Source organism: Ixodes scapularis, unplaced genomic scaffold (genome assembly GCF_016920785.2).
Source record: "Ixodes scapularis isolate PalLabHiFi unplaced genomic scaffold, ASM1692078v2 PGA_scaffold8__174_contigs__length_109621045, whole genome shotgun sequence".
NCBI lineage: Eukaryota > Metazoa > Arthropoda > Arachnida > Ixodida > Ixodidae > Ixodes > Ixodes scapularis.
Window position 1 is genome coordinate 79,007,472 of NW_024609883.1, and position 21,510 is coordinate 79,028,981.

The 21,510-nt window shown below is 46.7% G+C and overlaps 1 protein-coding gene across 1 annotated transcript; it reads right to left on the reverse strand.

The window, feature by feature from the left end:
• Window positions 1-2,290: 2,290 nt before the first annotated feature.
• LOC8043867 (transcription factor Sox-11) lies at window positions 2,291-6,092 on the reverse strand. Its single transcript, XM_002416402.4, has one exon. The coding sequence runs from the start codon at window positions 5,869-5,871 to the stop codon at window positions 4,690-4,692; it is 1,182 nt and encodes a 393-aa protein (XP_002416447.3). The 5' UTR covers window positions 5,872-6,092; the 3' UTR covers window positions 2,291-4,689.
• Window positions 6,093-21,510: the final 15,418 nt, after the last annotated feature.

Sequence of the window (21,510 nt, forward strand, 5' to 3'; positions counted from 1 at the left end):
ACGAAATAAATCTTACAGAATTTGTTTGTAAAGAAAAAAATGCGATGGGCGTTTAAAGCGTGCACGTCTTGTTGAAAATAACATAAGGCTAATTAATCTAGGATGCACCTGCATGTAGCTTCATTCAAGACATGACGAGAATGCTCTGCGAAGAGCCGGACTTCGTTCTGCAACAGTTCTTGAGGTGCTCGTGAACACTTGCATAGACCTCTGACACAGGGTATGCAACCGCCGAGGGTATGGGCCACAAGGCTTAGGAACGGACGTCGTGCGTGAGTTAGTTCAGAGCGCTCCTTTTTCAAAACCCTGTTACAGTTCCCAAAACCCATGGTTGTCTGGCTATCACTGCGTCGTCGTCGTGTGCGCAAATAATCTTAGTAATAAGAACAATCGCGAAAAATGAGCGGTGAGCACAAGAAGCTGCAGCGCGATACTGGTTGCATTGTTATTGAGCAATACACGTTCCACGTGGTTCCTTATTTATGAGGTCAGTCCACTGTGTGAGTGAATCGCGAGAGCTTCGTATCAGACTCATCGTCGCGTTTATGCTCACGGCTAGAGCCACTATATGAGCTGCGCTTAGAGTACCGGCACTCCGTTCCCCGACATTGTTGTGGGCGCCGCCATATTGGGGCTTGTGCAGAGCAGACGCAACTGCAGATCGTCATGATTCAAAAGCGCGACTTCCTCAGCATTCGATTCGGTGTTAGGAAGCTCATATAATATTGCTTTTCTCTGTCGCGATCTGTTTAAACATTTTTGGAGGACGAAAAAGCATTTCCTGTGATTTCAGATAAAGCTTCAGATAACTGGCAACCATGATTTTAAGCCACAATATGGCCAAGTGTCGTTACTCTGAAGCGTAGCTTATTTGGTGGCACTACTCACGGCTACTTCGTCTGCGGCAAACTGGTCCGATTCCAACCCGGTGCAGGTGCTCCGATTAAAGGAGCTGTGCGACGATATTCAGTTGGAATGTTTTTCACTGTACACGAGCTTACTGGCACTAGTGGGACTCAAGGATACTCGCACGCAACGCCACTGGCCAAGAAACTCCTTTGTTGCTGTAAAATTTCAAGGACAAAAGCAATTATTTTCGTTCAATCTCTCCTTTGCAAAATTTGATGACGTAACTTGGGAATCGCAGAACACCCAAGTGACGATATTTGAATGCGGTTCATAGATTGGACCCGAGCCCTGCGTGGGCACTCGATTTGGGCTCGTGATAATTACTAGCTCGAGAAGCATTCGGGTAGTCGCCCGCGTCCAATCGCTGCAACGACGACAATAGCCGAGCCATAACAATGTCTGGAGCTCAGCGCGTGTCCTGTGCTTTGCCAGCGCGTGGCTATGATCAACATTGGCGGCATATAATCGGCTCCAGATCGCGTGGCCGCTTGTTCTGGCTGCAAGTTGAGGGGGTGAACGCTGCTCGTTTTTCTTTAATTTTTTTCTGGGACTTCTATTGCATGAAGTGAAAAACGAAAGCGTGTTTCATAGGTCATTAACGTCAGGGATCTGTTCTAAGCGGTATTGGCGCAAAGTACAAAAATTATTGCATTTCCCCTTTAAGTTATCATTGTAAGGTAGGCTATTGATGCAAAGCATGTGTAGGGTATGAAAACGCCTGCATGCCACCACTCAAGATGCAGCTATCAAATGCCGAGAGCTTACCTGCACGGACTACTTTGGAAACTCAATCAAAGAACCCCACAGTGGTCGTCCTCGTTCTTGGAGGCCTGTCATTAGCCAGCTCGATTCAACCGCCCAAGTTATTGTAGCCCACCATAGCCAAGTTCCTCCCATACCCACACCGTTGCCAGAACCAGCCGGTATTTCAAGCTTTAAGCCGCTAGACGGCGTCGTCGGCGTCACAACTTCCAAGATGGCGGATTCGGCGAGTTCCCGCCGAGTGCTGACGTGCACTTTTGAAAGGGATCCGTGATGACAACGTCACGTGGAAGATGATGAGACTGTTCGTAGGCTTTGATTATTCCGAAGGGTGTTGACCTAGCTTTGCTCCTATTCCGGGTTGTCAATCGCTCAAGGAAGGTGTGGAACCCAGCCTAGGGTGTTCCCGTCGAGTGTGGCGTTCAGTTCGTTGTGCGGAAGCCATGACGAGGTTGCAACAGACGCCAAGACGTTCCGTCCGAAAGAGAATCTCGCAAGAACATTCGCAAAAACAGCAGGGTGATGGCACAATGCATTTATTTCATGCTGTACTAAAAAAAAAAAGAGGAAAGAGCAAGCTCTGTGCGCTATCATACAAACTTGCATCTTAAATGTCTGTTTTTTTTTTTTGCGTTTTCCTTTTTTATTTTAAAATGTACAAATATACTTTATATATCTATCCGTGTGTGTGTGTGTGTGCTCGCTCGCGCATATATATATATTTATACTATTTACAGTCGTAGAAAAAAGAAAGAAAAAAACTCACAGGTCAACCAGCCCTGTTCGACACAACACACACAAAAATGTTAGTCCCTTTTGAGAGTGGCGGGACAAAATCACACTCGCACGAGAAAAACAAAACAAGAAAACTTGAAGAACCAAACAAAAATACAGAAAGACATAAAACTGACTGACTCACCCGAGATAATGTACACACAGAAAAACACCTTATCGACACAGGCAGACATTCGGAAAAGGGGGAAAGAAAAAGGAATAAAACTACATTCAATAACCCACGAGCACGTTTCGAAGTTGAAAACATACAAACGGCAAATCCCTGAAAAAACATTCACGTAAACATCCAAGTCTTCGGTTACGCGGTCAAAATCTGAAGCGACTCGCTCTATGTACAAAAGCACGCACACGATCGTACTGTTTAAGAAGAAAAAAAAAAAAAAAAAAAGCAGTTTACATTATTAAAAAGAATCGATTATCGTTTTGCACACTTATTACACTTTGTTTTCTTTCGTTTTTTTTTTTAAGCTTTTTTCTTTCCAGGTACGACTAAAGAACGAAACAACACACGTTTAATGAGTTCGTACACGAGGAAACAAAAATAAAAAAAAAAAAAAAACTCTTCACCGCCTGACGACCAACACGAACCTAAGATAAACTAGGAAACTGGGCTAACTCAACAAAACGCAAAATATTGACGAAAAAAAAACAAAACAAAAAAACAGCAACGTTACGGAACGATCACAATCATAAATACACGAGGACTTGACTTTTTGTATGTTTGCGTTAAGAGCCGGAACTTCATCGCAGCATCAGACTTTGTAATAATAATAAAAATAAACTTATATAGAAAAAAAAAGATTAACGTGACGAAACCTCTAGATACATCGTACATTGATGAATCGACGTGACAAACCTCCGCACCATCACTTTCATCGATCTCGACTGCACAGTATTACCAAAAAACAGTACCACTACTTGAGTACTATCAGTATTGACGAAGTTCGGATAACATACACGACTAATGCCCATGAATAAGTACTCAATATAATAATCGTAGAAATATTAACTTAAAAAAAAAAACGAAAAAAAAAAAACGCGATTAGCGGTTGTCTAACGACAACTTGAGGCTACCAAAAGGACGGGTCGTCGTGTTGAAAGAACAGCTGTAGAAAAAGTTAACGGATAAGAGTAGCTATGTTTCGTAAAGGAAACCCTTTAAATTAAAAAACGAAGCAACTCCTAGTGTTATAAACGCACGGAAACGTACGGCGTAGTACCCTTTTCTAAGTTTCATACACCACCACCGGCGAACCGGGGTTGCATTGTTATCGAAGTAATAATCGCAATAGATAAGGGGGATACTGAGAATAAATAATAAAAAAATAAAAACGGAGTATCTTCAGTCTGATGCGTTCAACACGCCAAGACAAACTTGTTGATGTGTAGGAAGACGGAGGATTTGATAGTTTAAACAGGAAAGCAATTTTGAAATCTATCAGGGGCCGTAGAAAAAGTACAACCTGAACCTACGCGGCGCGCCTAGCATTTTTCTTTCACCATATCCTCGGCAGCGCAGACAAGAGGGGAAAAAACGTACGGCACAAATATACATGGAGTGGAACTAACGCCGTGAGATCGTGTCCTACGCGTAAGACTTTAAAGCTAGGACTCAACGCAACCACAGAAAAAAAAAAAAAATGTGCGCAGAGCGAAAGGATAAAAGAACGTTATCAACGACGAACGCGTCAGAAAGTAAGAAAGAAAACAGAATATGAACTTCGGCCAAATGCCGCTACAGTTGCCGGAAATGGGAGGGCAGCAAGCGCCAAGTCAGCAACGAGGACAATCGAAAACACTGCATTAATGGTTTCTCTTTCTTTTTTTTGTTTCTTTTCCGTCGTTTGTGTTACCATAAAACGCAGCGCTGACGTTCTCAAGTTGGCAGATAGGAACAGTGACAAGTTGCGGAAGAAAAAAAAATATTTAGAAAACAAAAGCAAGAAAAAAAATAGCTAGGGAACACTGACAGCACAACAAAGTGAAACACGTGAGAAGAGAAAATACAGCAGCAGCCACCATGCGTCAGAAAAAAATAAAACCGCATAAAGCAAAAACAAGAGAGAAAGCTTGGCGGGAAAGTGCACTCTGTCGACGCAGACGACGGAGCGGTAAGCCTAACGCACGCGTCGTCTGCTACAAAACCGAGGCATCGCCTCGCCATTCTCTCCGCGTATTTGCTCACATCTTTCTCTGCCTTGCCTTTTTTTTGTGCATGCGCTTTCAGCAGTTGATGCCCGCGGTGATGAGACTGTTCTCCAACCATCCAACACCGAGGATGTCGGACACCTCGGGCGTGGTGTAGTCCGGAAACTCGAAATGCGTCGCCGAGCTCGAGCTGGCTGAGTCCACCGCGTCCACGTCGCCCAACGGCGTCGACAGACTCGTCAGAGAGTTCAATTCCGCCCAGTTGGACGTGAGGTCGAACACTTCGGTGAGGTGATCGAGATCGGCGAGCTGCGTCGACGTATCGGCCGCGACGAACCGAGACTGCTGAGTCGTGGCGGACTGGACGGAGGAACTCGTCGTCGAGGACGACACCGACGAGCACGACGACGTCGTGCTCGACGACGGCGACGCCGCCGAAATAAGTCCGACCATCGTGGGTTTCACGTCGACAACCATGTCCTCGTAGAGACTGAGGTTGGCGCTCTCCGGTGACGCGGGTTCGTCGGCCGACGGCGAGCAGGGAACTTTGGCCGGCGGCGTGAGCTGGCCGGTCGACAGCGGCACGTGCTTGGACCGGCTGATGCTTTTCTTGAACTTGTCGTCGATCGTGAGCTTGAGTTTGAGCCTCGGATTGAGCGTGGCCGTCATCGGAGCGGACTTCTTGGACGACTTGTGGTGATGGTGGTGATGATGATGGTGGTGGTGGTGATGGTGCGACTTGTGGTGAGTGCCGTGGTGGTGACTGCTGTGCTTGCTGCTTCCGCTGCTGCTGTTGCTGCTGCTGCTCGTGTGCGGAGTGACAGCAGCGTGGTGGTGACTCGCCTTCGCGACGGGAGCGGGCCTTTCGGGCGTCTTCACGCACGTCTTGGCTTTCTTGCGCGGCCTGTACTTGTAATCCGGGTACTCCTGCATGTGCAGTAGCCTCAGCCGCTCGGCCTCCTCGATGTAGGGTTTTCTCTCCAGGTCCGAGAGCATCTTCCAGCGGAGTCCCAGCCGCTTGCTGATCTCCGCGTTGTGCATGTCCGGTTGCTGTTCGCATATCTTCCTGCGTTCGATCTGCGACCAGACCATGAACGCGTTCATGGGACGCTTGATGTGGTTGGTGACCTTCTTGCACTGCGTGGCGTCCGTGTAGGGCGTCGGCGAGTTCACGTCCACCTTCAGCGAGCCAAACTGCTGGCCCCGCGGCTTCTGCTCCATCGTATCCGGGTGCAGACTTGACGTATGAGGCACCATCGCTACGGAAACGAGACCACCGCACACGTCATTCACAAGCACTGGCACCGAAACGCCGCCGATAATCCACGAGCCGTATTCCTCCGGGTAGAGACGCTGTCGTTTCGCGCGTCGTCAGAAAAAAACGTGCTCTCCGCGCCGCGCGTATAATCCAAGAGTCTGTTTCGCGCGCAGAAGCGTTCCACACCGACGCCAAGCGATGACTGAGCTCGCCGCCGCCAGGCCGCTGTCATTTTTATCGAGCGAAGTCCGGATGTGACGTAGCGGGCCCGTCTGACCAATCCCGACGCGGGGTGATCGCCCCCAGCCAAGGTTGAACACTCCCGCGCCGCCCGGCTGTACACGGCGCTCCGTCAGCGAGCGCCATCCCGTGGAAAGAAATCCAACTATTTCTTCTTTTTATTTTGTCTCTTCTTGGTCTCTTCCCCCTCCTGCTAGCGCGCGAAAAATCTAGACGACGCAAAGCAACAACAAAATGGCCGTAGCCCCCCTCAACTTCCTTCCTTTTCCGTCGTCTGCTACTGCTAGTTTTTCGAGCTCCCTGGCGTTTTTCTGTATCTTTTTAGCCCATTACTAGTCGGGACGTAGTAGACGATCAATTTCGAGTTTAAGCTGGAGCTTAATTACGTTCCCCAATCGATGCAAGCCCCGCGAGGAATCGGAAATATAATAAAATGAAAAGAATAAAAATAGACGCAGAGAAAAAACCGACCGCTCTGGGGTTTGCAGCCCGTGACCGTTGGGGAATGAACGCCGCGTGCGCAGGCGAGATGACGATGAGAAGGGAAGGCCTTCGGAAACTCGTGCGGAGGGGGGCTCGGCTGGTTCGACCGCCAAACGAGTTCGCTGGAAACGGTCGGGGCGGTGACTCTTCGGGCTCGCAGGCGAGCAGGCAGCCGTGCGGCGACGGCGGCGGCGTCGAGGTTTTTCTGCGCAGTCGACTGCGGCGGCGGCGTCCGTTCGTCCAACGATCGTCGCCGTCGCCCGTCTTTTGCGGAGCCGCAGGAAATGCGCTCCCATTAAATCTCCTCCCACGGACAGTCAGAATACGGCAAAAACCGCAAAGTTGCACGTGAAAAAAAAAAAAAAAAAAAAAAAAAAAAAAAAAGCAGACAACGGATTGACCCGTCGTCTGCTTTTACCGGGATCTTCAGGTTCCCGCTAAATCAGCGAGCTCTAGCGAGAAGTTGCAGACAACGAACTGTCGGGCCGTCCGTTCTGGTCGACCAGCGTGAACGAAGCACGCCGTTCTTGAGGCTTCTGCTACGCAGATGAAGCGAACACCAATAAAGTCATTTTGCTCTCTCTTTCGAAACAGGTTCGAGCACGCGCAGGCGGCAGTTAGATTTCTTTTTTAATTGGAGCCGATTTGAAAACGGTCGAAAGCAATCCATACGCTTCCAAGCGTCCAAGGCGACCGGAAAAGGTCGCCGGCCTGTTCTGATCAACACGATATGTCTGCTCTAACATGCGACGCGAAAAGTAGGATCCTCGTTGGCTAAGCGGAAAAGCTTGCAAAGAAAAACAGAGCGCAGCGGAGGTCTCTCCGTACTACCTAGTGACTGCGTCGTTCGTCAACGGGCGAAGGTTCTCGAAGTACCCGTAACGTAGCTCGCGTTCAAATCCATCGCCAATGCGCACCTTTCCTTTTTGCTCTCACGTTCTTTTTCTTTTTTTTTTTCTTTTTTTTATATTGCGTGGTTGTGCTAGGCCCAAGTGTAGAAAAGGTAAACACATTCACGCGTAATTTTGCCAGCTCTTCCAACTACGCGATGTGGGAGGGCATATGGGGCAACCAGTCAACGGTTTTTTTTTTTTTTTTTTTTTTGGGGGGGGGGGGGGGGGGGGAATTTTGAAACATGGCGGCGCTGTCTTTTTTGAGATGACTTCAAAATCAGGCGCCGTGGCGGGCGGTTCGCGAGAGTCGGGGTGGAGAGCGTTGCAACGGTCGGCGTCCTCTTGCTTTCGGCGTGCGCCTGTGGGGAAAGAGACTAGCGTGTGCGTTGTAACAGCGAAGTTGACCGGCCGTGTGATGAGACGTTTGGCTGGTTCGGCGTTCGGTTTTCGGCGGTTCGTCGACTTTACTGTATGGAGTCGTTGCGTGGAGCACGGTCTGCGGCTGACTGGTATGGTCGCTTAGGCGGCCTAATCAGGACCAGATGGCCCCCATTAGGGAGCCTTCATGTGCGCTTTAGGGTGATGCCACCCTTTGTAATACCACTCGCCGACAAACCAGCAGCTATTTTGTTCCTCAGCGATAATCCGTGGGGCTTATAACCTTCCCGAAAACAAGCACCTTATCTCAGAAGTTCGGAGCAGCGTTGTGGAACCCACGGAGGGAGGATTAGCATTTTCCCCCTCGGATGGGATTACCGATGTACACAAAACCCACTTTCCGGCGCACGGGGAAACAATGAGAGAAACAAAATGGCGGTGGAAGAGGGTGTGGGAAAGGGAAACAGGCAGTTGGCATCACTCTATGCGAAGCGCACATGAAGGCACTCTAGCCCCCATGGATCATACATAACGTCGCGAGACCACGTTTGTTGGCTTTTGTGCTTCGACCGCAAGGAGCTGTATTTTTTTTTTTTTTTTTTTTTGCCACAAATAAACTTTTCAGCCCCCTTTTTTTCTTGTTTTTTAGCGATGTTTTTATTTTAGTCATTAAGTGACTAACGCACGAAACTATTGAACTTAGTACAACCCTTTCATTCATAGCCGCACAAAGGTTTGTTGCATTCCCGATAGCCAAAGCACAAAACTGATGTCATGCGTTTTTGGTTTGTTTTTTACACGTTTTCGGCTAACCGGATTTAAGTTTACACCGATGCCTTCGCGCTGTTGAGTCTGCTACGCAACTTTTCGGAACCTTTGACTGAATAAAAAGGATATTCCGCTTCAATAATTTGATAAGAAAGTGTCCTTTCTCTCACTCTCTTGTCACCTGACAGGATGTTCAACAGGAACATTCATTCCCGTGGGAAGTTAGGCCAGAAATGTATCTGCGAGGCTAAATAACAACTCCGCTTCATTTTTTACAAAAACAAAATGCAGTCATTTTTTAGTATCATCTGCAAAGATCACACGTCAAATATTACGACCTAGTTCTGTCTAAATGTTTCTTAAACGATCCGGCGAACTTTCGAACGCGCTAAGTTGCCGAAAACGGCTCACTCCAGCGCAGTCAAGGCTACGGTGTTGGCGTAGCCAACATTGAGCTAAACGTCATCAACATTGCTTGTTTTGTTTAATTTTACTTCTTCGATCAACGCGTAACCGGTGACGTCGACAGCGTCTGCTCTCGGCGCTCACCGATGTCCACGTGATCGGCGTAACGCACCTGCGCAGCGAACTTATCAGTCTTGAGAGCGCGTCTCCAGGGTACGGTGCCTGGAAGTTTGAACGCGTCACCGACTGGTGTGTTTACCGCGTCCAAAAAAGTAGTCCCTCAATTTCCGTCTGATGACGACATATAACTCTCATGCTGTTGCAGTTGTGCAGACGTCGTCGGATGTCCTAGACACCAAAACTTGGTGAAGACTGCGTTGCAGACGACACTTGCGCCTTGCACGCGCACGCCCGTCCCAACGGTGGCCCGACCCGAACCGGCCCGTCGCCACGTAGAGGATCACGTGACCGCTCGTACCACGTGGTAGCGATGTTTTTGGCGGCCCGAGCTCAATGTTGCCCGACGGAGCCGAAGTTTCGGTTTCGTTTTGAGGTCATGTGTAAAGTAAGAATTCATAACATAATATTCCATTTTTCGGGAAGCAAATGACGTAGTGTCTTTCATTAGTGCTTTTAAGTGTGACATCAATCATAATCCCGAAATTTTCGGGGAATTGAGCGGAATTGCCCTTTGACCGTGGAGATGAAGCAAAAACGGCTTGACCGAAATCTAATGGCGGATCATCGCAGCGAAACCTCTCCAACCGGGATCGGAGAGGCGCGGATTTGCGAAGCCGGTTTTGGAAGCTGCTGCTGAAAAAGGGGGCTTTCTGTTTGTGTCCCCACGAAATACACGCCCCACCTTGAAGCCTACTTACCTCGGCTTTCCTGCGGGTGAGGATCGGGCGGCTTTGTTCGGCCGAGACGTTGTTCTTGACCTAAGCTTCAACCTGTCCAACCTTCCATCCTTCTTCCCTTCCCGAAAAAAAAAAAATAAATAAGAGATAAGCAACAAGAACATGATAAAGAAGAACACAGAGAAAAAAAAAAAGAAGAAGAAAAAAAAAGAAAAAACCGCCTCGAAAAAGCAAAAATAGCCACTTTCCCTAAAAGAGGAGCCAAGCAAAAGCCAGCTGCTTTGGGATCTCCGAGAAAGGAAATAGCCTCGAGGTCAGCTTTTGTCAGCGCTTCTGAGGGCTGAGTTGTGTGCCTCAAGCAAAGTTAAGTTTAGCGAAGATTTATATTTATTTTTTCTAACTTGTTTTGCTGTTTTTCCTTTTTTAATAGTCGTGTACAAACAATATTGTACGTTGCTTGAAAACAAAACGAAAAAGTAGAAATGAATTGCGTTTGCGATTATCTCTGACAAAAGTGAATTCAAATTATGTCGTTCGGTCGATTGACATGACAAGTAGTGGTGCCAGCACTTATGTGGTGCAGCCTCTGAAAACGATTTCACTACCGAGACAAAATAACTTAAGTATCATTTGAGGTAATTATCTTATTTTTATAGTTTATAGTGGCTCTTGGCGTCTCTTAAAAATGATAAACGAATTAATCGCTACCTCCTGATTGATTGATTAATAAACCCATCGCACCAAGAGTAGCGCGATGCCATTGCTGCCGCGGTGCGTTCTGGGACCTATACTTCCCCCCCGTCTTCCGGATAAGGGATGGATGGATGTTACTGGCTATACCTTTTGTAGCGGGCGGTAGCTTGCGCCACCTAACCTAAGTCTAAGAAAGACAAACATTTGCGGTTGCGTCACTGATCTGCATTGTAGAAAGCTAGATCGCGGATTCACCCCTTTCTTGCTGGGGGACTCGAGTGGCGCCTCCGGCAGCCATTGCTTGGCGCCACCAAGTGCAAGGGACTCTATGGGAAAAACGAGAAAAAGTGCCGTTTCCCCCGTTTTGGAGTTGTTGACCGGAATGAAACTTTGTGGCTGCTTTTCAAAATACCAGTAAAATAGCTTGTGCAAAACATGAGAACTGGCAGCCCTCGCAGTTCTTATAGATAAATGTTTTGTGGTCAAGAGTGAGACACCACTGGGCGAAAATGTAGTGCAGCTAATGAGACAAGGGTTAGTTCCCTGTAATTACCGTGGAGTCGGTGGCGGTTTTGATGAGCTGGGTTTCGCAGACGACATGCTTGAAGACTTTGCTACGCGGAATTCGCTCACTCCCGGAAGACCGCTGTCGACATGAAACGTTTTCGATATTCATCAACTTCTGGGCTTCCCCGAGGACGGTCTTATTGACGGCAACTTCCTTTGTTTACTCCACGACGAGAGCAAGCTTGCCAGGTCAGCAGTGGGTTCCCCTGCGCGTTTGATTTTTAATGGGCGCTTGAACGCTCGACAAATACCGATTCGATCTCAAAACACCCGTTTTAATGATCGCAGCAGATCATAAAATATTGACCTTCGAGCACAGCACGCAAGTTTAGATATTTCTACTTTTTGTGTGTTTCTCTCATAGACCTGCGTGTATTGCCTGTTGTTAAGGAATGGCCACCGGTGGTGCCACCTAAAGTAACTGGGTCGTGAGAAAGTAGCGTCAAGCTCCCCATATGGTCACCATTTTGGCTCACAAAATGAGCAATTTCTCGTTCACCTCTCATTCTTGGCGAGCCAATCTAAATTCGCTGGTGACAGGTAGCTTTGTAGAGACGTTTGTTGCATAGACCAACTTTTGTTTACAAACAAACCGGAGCACCCCGAGTGGACGCCACCGGCGCCGTGCATGCGCGATTGAGTGTGGGCAAGAAGCTCGCCTTCGCCCATAAACAAACCATTGGAAAGCGATGTTGTCGGAGTCGGTGTGAGTTCCTGTGCTCTTTTTTGCTTTGGAATTGTTGATCTCACGTCTTTCTGACAATATCTGATTACCTTAGCGGCCTCAGCGAAATTAACGAGGCTCGTTACACCGCAAAATTTCGCGTGAAGAATGTGACATGCCGCGATTCATTCCGCGTAGACGCCGCAGAATGGGCGTTAAAGCCTGATTCGTATGGTGAGATTGTGCTTTCTATTTTCAGTCGCCGCGTCACTCGGGATGCAAGAGTTTGTGTGAACCGTTGCTGAAATGGCCGACCTCGATACTGAAAATCGCAAGCAGAATCGGACCAAGTGAATCGGGCATAGCAAGTCGGTGGTGGACACATGGTAACAATGATCAACATTTCATTGTATGTCATGTTTACACAAAGCCTACTTACCCCAACCAACCTTGAAACGTAAACGTTTTTTGAAGTCTCAACTTCCTATCGCAATTACCGGGTCAACCTTTTGTCTACGGGCCACTGTCGTTTGAACGAGCAGACCGCAACAAGCAGGAACGTTTCAAAGAGCAGACGACAGTTCGAACAATCAGGCGGCCGTTTGAACTTGAAGACGCACTGAATGTAGTCCGCAGGTGGTCCGCACAACTTGGTGATTTTCCAGCGTTCATGCTGGAACAAAACAAATGAATCTGACGACCGGAAGTTACCGTGAAATCAAACCAAAGTGCTTCGCACGCAAGCAATCGAGGTCCGATGGCGTCTGGTTTTCCTTTTTCACGGCACCTATCTACGTTCTCGGACGAACCGAACAGGAGGAAAACACACGAAAACTAACCTTCAAACCGTTCCAGACTCTTTTGACACAGGCCCACTCGTGGCGTTTTGACGAGAAAGCAGGTTTTTGTCTGATTTCTTCCAAAACAACACAGGAATGCACGTCCCGCATGGTGACTTCTGGTGACTTCCGCCTGGTCCTAGAGAGGCCCCTGGTTCGATACCAAGACCAGGCGGATTTTTTCAGTCAGGCACCTGTCACCTAGCTGTGTTTGAGATTTGTGTTTGTCCTTTGTTCCCCTTGTTCCCCTTCTTCAGGGACTATTATCGTCTTTCTGTAGCTCGTTTCTTATTTGTCTGCAGGCTCCTCCCCGCGGTTCATCTGTACCCTGTCGCACAGGCTGTCAACCACAATGAAACGAATTTTAGAAAACTATCGCTCCCCGAGAAAATCTGTTTAGCTCTTCTTACTTCATTGTAGATCAAACGTTATGCACAAGCCTTAGCACTACCACCCTCAGTTTTTCACCGACATATTTGAGTCTGTTCCCCGGAGCTACAACGAGCCGATGTTCCCTCGAATGTTCATGTTCTTTGCCATCGAACTAAATATTCACTTGTTTCCAAGTTCACTGAAACGTCCGAGCAACCGTAGTGCTCGAGTTGTAGCGTCGTTGTTTTTCCCGCGGCCGCACTGGGACCACCTCGTGAACGCAGACGGTTCATCCGTTCACGAAGACGAAGAAGCGTACGACGACGAAGCAGACGACAAAACGATTCTAAAGCGATAAGACGGCTGGAACTGATTCTCTGAACTCGCTGACAAACTAAGGCACCACAAGCAACGCAATCTCATGAAGTACAGACATGCGGGAAATTCCAAACTGATACCAAGGTGTCTCAAACAAGGATAGACGATGATGTAGGGTACGCGAACCCCAACCCTAGTCCGAGGCTAGTCGGTTGAGTTGACCTTCACGTATGATATCCAAAGAAATGCCAAAACTGCATCTGTTTACTTTATATTTTCGCTACGCCATGAACAGAATAAAAAAGCGTATAAAGTATCATTTGAAGCTTCACGCTGCACCACCCACAAAAAGAAAATACGAAAACATTATAGAAATTAAACATATTAAAATTAATATTAAACAAACATCGTAATACCTCTGGACGACAATCCTATAAAACGCTAAACTGGTGGATAAGCTGGAAGAAAACAGTGACGCAGCCGACAACGAATAGACGGCAACTATGCGATTACTGTGATGGGAAATTTGCGACGTTATTATCTCCCACTTCAAAGTAAGTTTCCAGGAATTTTTTTTTTCTTTTTTGTTACAATTTGAGATTATTGTTTTCTGCTTTACATTTTGGACCATTTTTTTCCGATACATTTTTTTCCAATGCCTTTTTTTTTTTTTGGGGGGGGGGGGGGGCTTTTTTACTTTACATTATTTCTTTTCACACGTTTACACCGAGACACTTCAATCTATTATTGATCGGTAAAAAAAAAGTATTACGACTAAAGGTTTAATCGATTAATCTTAATCTTAAATAATCACAACTGCCCAGCCCAAGTCTCGATTTTTGGGAATTTCATAACAAGAACATCGATAAATGTGCGCCGAAGTGCTATTTTGACGCATTTGCAGAAGAGAATTAACGCCGAAAAGTCAACTAGCTCATACTTATCCTGGCAGGATGCGCGATCACGACGGCTCAAACTGTATCTGGACATTTCATCAAACGCCGTTTCATCGAACGCCGTTTCAACGAACGCATTTCACCGAACGCCATTTCAGCGAACACCGCCTTGTTGAACAGTAGGTGCTATGGATCTAAAAAATAGTTTTCTTTCAACACCGGAACGACCTCAATGTTATAATGATAATTGTAATTCATACGCTTTCTGTTCTGGCGGACTGGGGAACTTTCGACAGCCACAGAATAGGAAAGGCATGACGTGTCTTGAGGAGGCCCTGCTTACAGCGCGGGCTCCATGCCTTCCGCCGTGCTTTGACAGCGCGCGCTCTCGACGTGACCGAGACGAAGAAGCACTGTCGAAGGTACTGAGCTCAGGATTATTAAGTTAATTTTTTTCGGCTACTTCTTCCATTTCTTTTTTTATAAACTGTAACTGATTTAATGTGGCCCACAAGAAAAAAGCACACTGACTTAATTTTTTTTTTTTTTTAACGGTGATTATTTGGTACAGTGACAAAGGTGTTTTCCGTCGAGGGCGTATCCTAATCTTCAAAAAAAAAAAAAGAAGGCGCGTGTTTTTTTTGTTTTTTTGTTGTGTTTTTTTTTGGAAATCGGCAGACCCGACAATCTCGCAAACATTAATTTGGTGAAAATTCTTTTTTTTTTTTTCTTGTGTTGGGGCGTTTGCGTTTCTTATTTTGTCACTCTCAAGGATGGTACGTACCGTATTTTCGGGGTTATAGTCCGCTGACGATACATGTTTAAAAGTTGCAATTTTACTCCGTGCGGACTATCTGCGAATCCAAATTGTTTTTTTTTTTTTTCTTAAGCATGCTTTGTGTTTTAATAAAGCATGCTTTCTTCGAAGCGTTCTGGGTATGAGAGTTGATTTTTTGTGCGGACTATGTAAGGCATGCGGACTATCTAAGCAAAAACTTTTTAGTTTTGACCCCAAGTTTACTTTTTCGGACCATACACCGGGTTTGAACTATAGTCCGGAAAATACGGTACATTAACAAAAAGCCAAGTCTCAGGAGAAAAACAACAACAACAATCTACAGTGCTCAGCAACTAGCCGTGTGTGTGTTTTCTTTGGTGATTTGTTTAAAAGTAGGATGCTGCGAGACATCTCAGTGGTGCGGCGTATATTGGGGCAAGGTGCAATACACTGCGTTTCGTCCCAACATAAACCACACTTCCCACATAACGGCTTTCCACATTGCAAACGAAGACAGAGAGGCCATGCGCTTCGAGCCTCGCAGCGGTCGATATATCCGCTGTACGCGGGGAAAAAAAAATCGAATTTTGGCGGGCAATTGCCGGTGGTGCCTGTCGAATTTTAGAGGAAGAAACTGCTTCAGGCCCCATCCAGAAGAAAGCGACTCCCGGAGCCTCAGGCGCAAAACTATCAGGGAAGAAAAACCAAAAAATCAAAACAGAGCCAATATGGCGCCCTTGAAGCATAGCAGACGACGAAAACCCGGTAGCCCGGGTGAGGCCGGTGGCGGTGGAAGCGACCAGCACAGCCATCTGTTCCTTTCCTACGACGCAGGAAACGAGGCACCCTCTCCCCACTCTTTCTCCTTTCTCTTTTTCCTATCTCTCCCCCCGTTGGCAGTGATGTCCACTGCCAGTGAGAAGCTGAGAGAGCCCCCCACGTCCCCTATTTGTCTGTCGCTCCGTCTTTTTATCTCTGCTTCCCTCTTTCACCGCCTCGCCAAAGCTGCACGCTCTCTCTCTCTCTCCTTGTCTCGCGCAGACATTGTCTTTCGTTCCCCTCTGGCTAGCCTTGGCCCTGAGTGGTGCCCAACCCAGTTTGGATGATCATTCTTCAAGGAGCCGGATTGCTTTTGTTGTGCTCCCTTGCGGACGGGGGGGCTTTGCCTGAGTGCCTGCCTGCTTCCATCGTAGCCAGCGTCCTGCCCGCTGGTCTGACCTGAAGCACCCGCGCTGCAAAAACAAATACATAAAAAAAAACATTCGTTTTTTATTATTATTTTTTTCAAGTAAGGCTGAGAGGTGTGTCTATTTGTGTACGGGCGCGAGTATAAACGCTTTGACGGTGTGATTAGGTGTGTGCGTTCGGTTCTAATTGCCTGTAAATAAGCGCCCCCCCCCCCCCCAACATAAAAAAAAAAGCGGCGCTTTTGGCGTTTTGGTACACGTATGTGTGCGCGCGCACACTTGTTCTTGCGTCGAAAATTACACTTCCGCTCAATTAACACGCATGTCACATGTGTTTCGCGGAAACACATGTCCGCCCATGTCCGGACCCAGTCCGCCCATACGTCTGTGTTTAGAGTTTCGCCGAGTGTTCGGTGCGATACATGCTTCCTTATGACATGACCATTTCACATTCGCCACCTAGCGGGACTCCTTTTTTTAAATTTCTTACGTAATTTATGCACCTACTCAACTCTCTGACGTCACACCACTCGCTGCGGTCGGCATTGCGCATGCGCAGACACTTAGTCTCTCGTGATTTTGTTTTCTGCTCGCGCGCAAGTCCCCCGCACCTCGTGCGGGAAAACAGCGTTTCGGTGCGTACAACCGGCGCAGCACGAATGTGATATCACGGAATACATTAATTAAAGTAATTAACCGGGTCAAAAAAAAAAAATTGTAAGCCAAAGACAGTTCGAAATAAAAAGAATGGGACAAGAACGGTACGACGAATACGCTAGGCCATGGTTCTCTACAAATGAACAGGTTTTGCGCATTCACTGCAAAGAACTCAGTTGCACCGTATAGAGCAGTTCGTGAACAATGCACTGTGTTGGCATCACAAAAAAAAAAGAAGATGAAAGGATGAACCAATGTTTAGACCTTGTAAACAATTGTAAAAAACGTTAAAAAAAATTAAAAGAGAGAGAGAGCATAGAGCAGAGGTTACACTGCTTCAAGTCGGGCAGCAGAGAGACAGTGTCTGTTCCTCGACCTCCTTCCATCATGTTGTATATATAGCAGTGCGGCAGAGAGATAGAGAGAGAGAGAGAGAGAGAGAGGCGCATGCTGGAATCCACTGAGGACGACGTCGATGCACGCGACAATTTGTTCAAATTCGGCCGTGGACAACATCTATACTCCGTTTCACACTTAGCATGCAACGCTGTCAAAGCTACTGGTGCGAGCGCGTGGCTTCATCTGTGGTTTTGTTTGCGCGAGAACGCGTGTGCAAATGATCAACGAGATCAAGCCCCATGCTCGCGCCAAAAGCTTTGACAGCGTTGCACGCTAAGTATGAAACAGAGTATAGTAAATCAAACTCCGTAACAATATACACGATAATTTTCTTTTCCAGGGTGTGTTTTGTGCTTTGTATAGTGTCGTGATCCGCTCAATACAAACTCAATTTCACGTGACGTGATACCGCACTATCACGATATAAACTTTTGAAACTTGCGCGCCATCCAGCAGCTGCGGTGATAATTATCCGAGTCCGCCATTGCTTGATCAGGAGCACTGAGCATCTATTGGACACTAGCGATGACGTCAGCGTTCGGTGAAGGCTCGGGTTCAATCACGCGCTTCGAGCCAGAGCAATATGGCGACCGCCAGTGTTGCTCGATGAACTTCTCAAAAGGGTATAATTGAGGCGGTATGCAACTTCTGATCTCACAATTTCCCCGCTAAATTTAGCGAGAATTTTTTTTAAAGTTAAATTATGCTGAGAAGTTGTGACGTCAGAGGTGACGTCGCGCGGGCAGCAGAGCGCCTCGGCCGCTGTGTTCATCCGCAGGGCACGGCAATTTCTTAAACGGAATGCATTTTATCGACCGTATTCTACGAGCAAACCGTCACGAAGGGCTGTGGTAACACGTGACCCCTGACGTCATATCTGATACGGGGACGTCACGAAATGCCATGATGTCGTGTGATGTCATGTGACTTCATGACGTCACACACAACACACACACACAAACATAGCGTACGTGCGTTGCAGATCAGCCACAACTCATGCTCTGCTCCGGTCTTTGTCAAAATGATGGAGCTGATGCATTTTTTTTTAATAATGCGACATTGCGCGAAGTTTATGGTGTCATTCGATTCTGTGACTACACGATGATGTGACATCACCACGGCACGTGACGCCTCACACTCGCTCACACATGCGCATGTGCCCGGTTCATCCTCCGCTCCACGGTCTTCGTCAGCATGATCAAGCTATAAAATCACAAACAGCACTAAAAAAAAAAAAGAACAGAACAAAAACATGGCGAAGTCTATTATATGGTAACGCTTCTTGCTTTGTAATTCGTTGGTTCTTCATCGCGCCTATCAGCTAATATATCATTGGATGTGAAGCTATAATAAGATGCTTGGAACTATAGACGCGGCCCGCTTTTCTTACGATGTCACTGAATATAATGTATTTAAAAAAAAAAATACAAACTTTTTTCTTGAGCGAAGGTAAGGGTGAGGGAGAGAGAAAGGGTAACGCTGTAAAGGTCTATCACCCGTTCACGGAGAGATCCTCGGTCCCGAAACAGGCTCGACTCGTTTACAGGGCCGATTACAAAAATGAATAAGTACCGGCGCCGAACGCCGCCCAAGACGGAGCACGAAGAAAAACGACAGTGCATGCAGGGAAGGGCCAACCCCGTAATCGGCGCTGTATTGTTCCGCCATTTTTAGTTCATATATTTATCTTTTGTATGGCCGCGATGCTCGCGAGATTAAACTCGTCTGCAACGTCATCTCTCTCTCTCTCTCTTTCTTTCTGTAAAATTGTTTTGATGAAGAGAAAATATTGTTTTATAAAGTTTCGGCACTTGTATTTTTATTGCACATCAATTACCTCTTATCGTAAAAAAAGAGAGAAAAGTACACGTTTTAACGCACAAAAAACGTTGTTGTTCCCCCACTGCCAACCAAATCATGTTCAGAAACAATATACTCCGCACCGCACCAACTACCCGCAAAACTATTTTTTTTCCTCTCGTAAGACGACAACGATTATGCGGTCCTCATCCTATCTACGAAAGCAGCCGAGCTAACCAATCAAACAGACTTGCACGGTACCCATCGCAAGCAATCTAATTACTCGTAATAGATAAATTTTCGGTGTAAATGTGTAACCATTTCATTACATTTATCAGGAAGTGATCCCCAAAAGTAATCTGATGGCTTTTGGAAGTACAAAAATTACTCGTAACCGTTAGTATCCCCCGTCTTTTCCAATGGCGTCCTTGGCTTGTACAGGTTTGCTACTAAGGACTTCTCCTAGCCTCCGACGGGTTTACTAAAGTCGGTGGATTAAGATTAGTAGTTGATAATTCGGCGTTTCTAATCCAATATTAAACAAAGTACGACAACCACTTTTTTTTTGTTCTTTTTTAAGGCGGCAGAGAAATCTAGTAAGCAGGCGAGCTGGTTTAGGTTTCACATCGTTAAGACCGGAGACGACGGAAAGAATGAGGACAGGACACACGTCTCAACAGACTTGTATCCTGTCCCCATTCTTTCCGTCGTCTCCGGTTTAGAGATGCAGAAAAATTCGTTATTTCGAAAATCCCAAGTAGTCAGAAAAACAACTTCCACCGTTTTTTGTTTTTTTTCGATTTTTTTTTTTTAAGCAACAGTCAGTTATTTATATTTCGGGTAATAATGTAATCTAATTGAACAACTTTTAACCAAGAGTTTTAGTAGATCGTTCCGATACCTCCGATAGCCCCGATAACAATACTATGCATGCGTAAGGGAGGCGGTGACGGAGTATCGGGTATCGTTATCGGAGTCATGGGAACGATCTACTAAAACTCTCTTATAATGATAATTGTGATCGATTACTTTTTTTTTTTTTGTTCGAGTAGCGTGTTCAAAACTGAATCAAACAAGCCCGTCGTTGGTTCACACTAATAAAAGCGCCAGAAAACGGGACAAGAAAGCCGAGAGAAACAAAACCGCGCTCGCCTTTCTTATCCCGTTTCCTCGCGCTTCTATTTTTTCGCAGAAAGCAAAGCACCAACTAGTCCACCCTTCCATTCCATTGCCAAAACCGCGCATGCGCGGTATTCTTTTTTTTTTTTTTTTTTTTTTTTTTAACCCGGCTAATAGAGCTTAGAGCCTCTCTACCCCTCTTTCACAAACTCTCCTTTCGTAATTTTGTTTTCTCAATTTTACGTGTTTTATTTTTTTTATTTTTACGCCCACCCCACTTTTTTGCGGTCGTCCCGTGTTCTCGCAGATGTCCGAGCGCAGCAAATTATCCACTAACGATTTAACGCGTGTGTCCTTGCCTCGCCTATTGTTAAACCCTTCGCTGCGATAGCCTTCGCTTTTGTCGAAAAGGACGGGTTTTCTTTTCGCTTTTTTTTCCCCCCCTTTTTACTTGTCACTTTTCCGACACCGTCGCTTTCTATTCCTGGGTTTGCGGGGCTCGTGGTGGGGAGAAGTTAGAAAAGCTTTCGCGAACGCCGCGTTAACGAGATTTCCCATTACAATAACGGCGATCACATGTGTGACTCGTGACTCGATGAGATTCTCGCTTTCAACGCGTTGGTGACAGTGAGCTCTCCCACGAGGTTTGCTTCGCGTCGGCCGAAGTTCACAAATAGCGGAGAACATGCAAAACACCTTCAAAATCTAAAAAAAAAAAAAAAAAAAAAAAAAAAAAAAAAAAAAACGAAACTTGTTGGAACAAAAAAGTGGGCAGAAGTGGCCAGGTGCTAAGTCACCGGATCTTGGGCAGGTAGCTCCATCGCCTTCCCTGCCTGCTAGCCGAACACAAACAAATACTAACACACGGATGACCAAAACCTTGCGAGGCGATTGGCTAATCGGTCTCCGTTGCTATGGCAACAGCCATTTCGGCCCCTTCAAGGATTCGAAGCTTCGAAGGCGTCGTAAACAATCCAGTCGCACCAAGATCACCAGGTAGCTTCACCGCACTGAAGGCGTTCCTCGCTACGTCTTTTGGCACTGCGTATGCGAACAACTTATCAATCATGACCATCTCCGCGTGTCTCTTACAATTATGTTCTGGTTCTCGCGTATTTCAAAACAGGCAAATTATTTTTCCATGCCACCAAGCACCGACACCGCGCAGTGGTGGATCCCACAAAAAGAAAGGGGGGGGGGGGGGGGGGGGGCGGCGGCGGCCGCCCCCCCCCCCCCCCCAGACAATGTCGACCCCCCCCCCCTTCTTGGAGGGCAATTTGACATGAACAATAATAATAATAATAATAATAATGCTTTATTTCCAT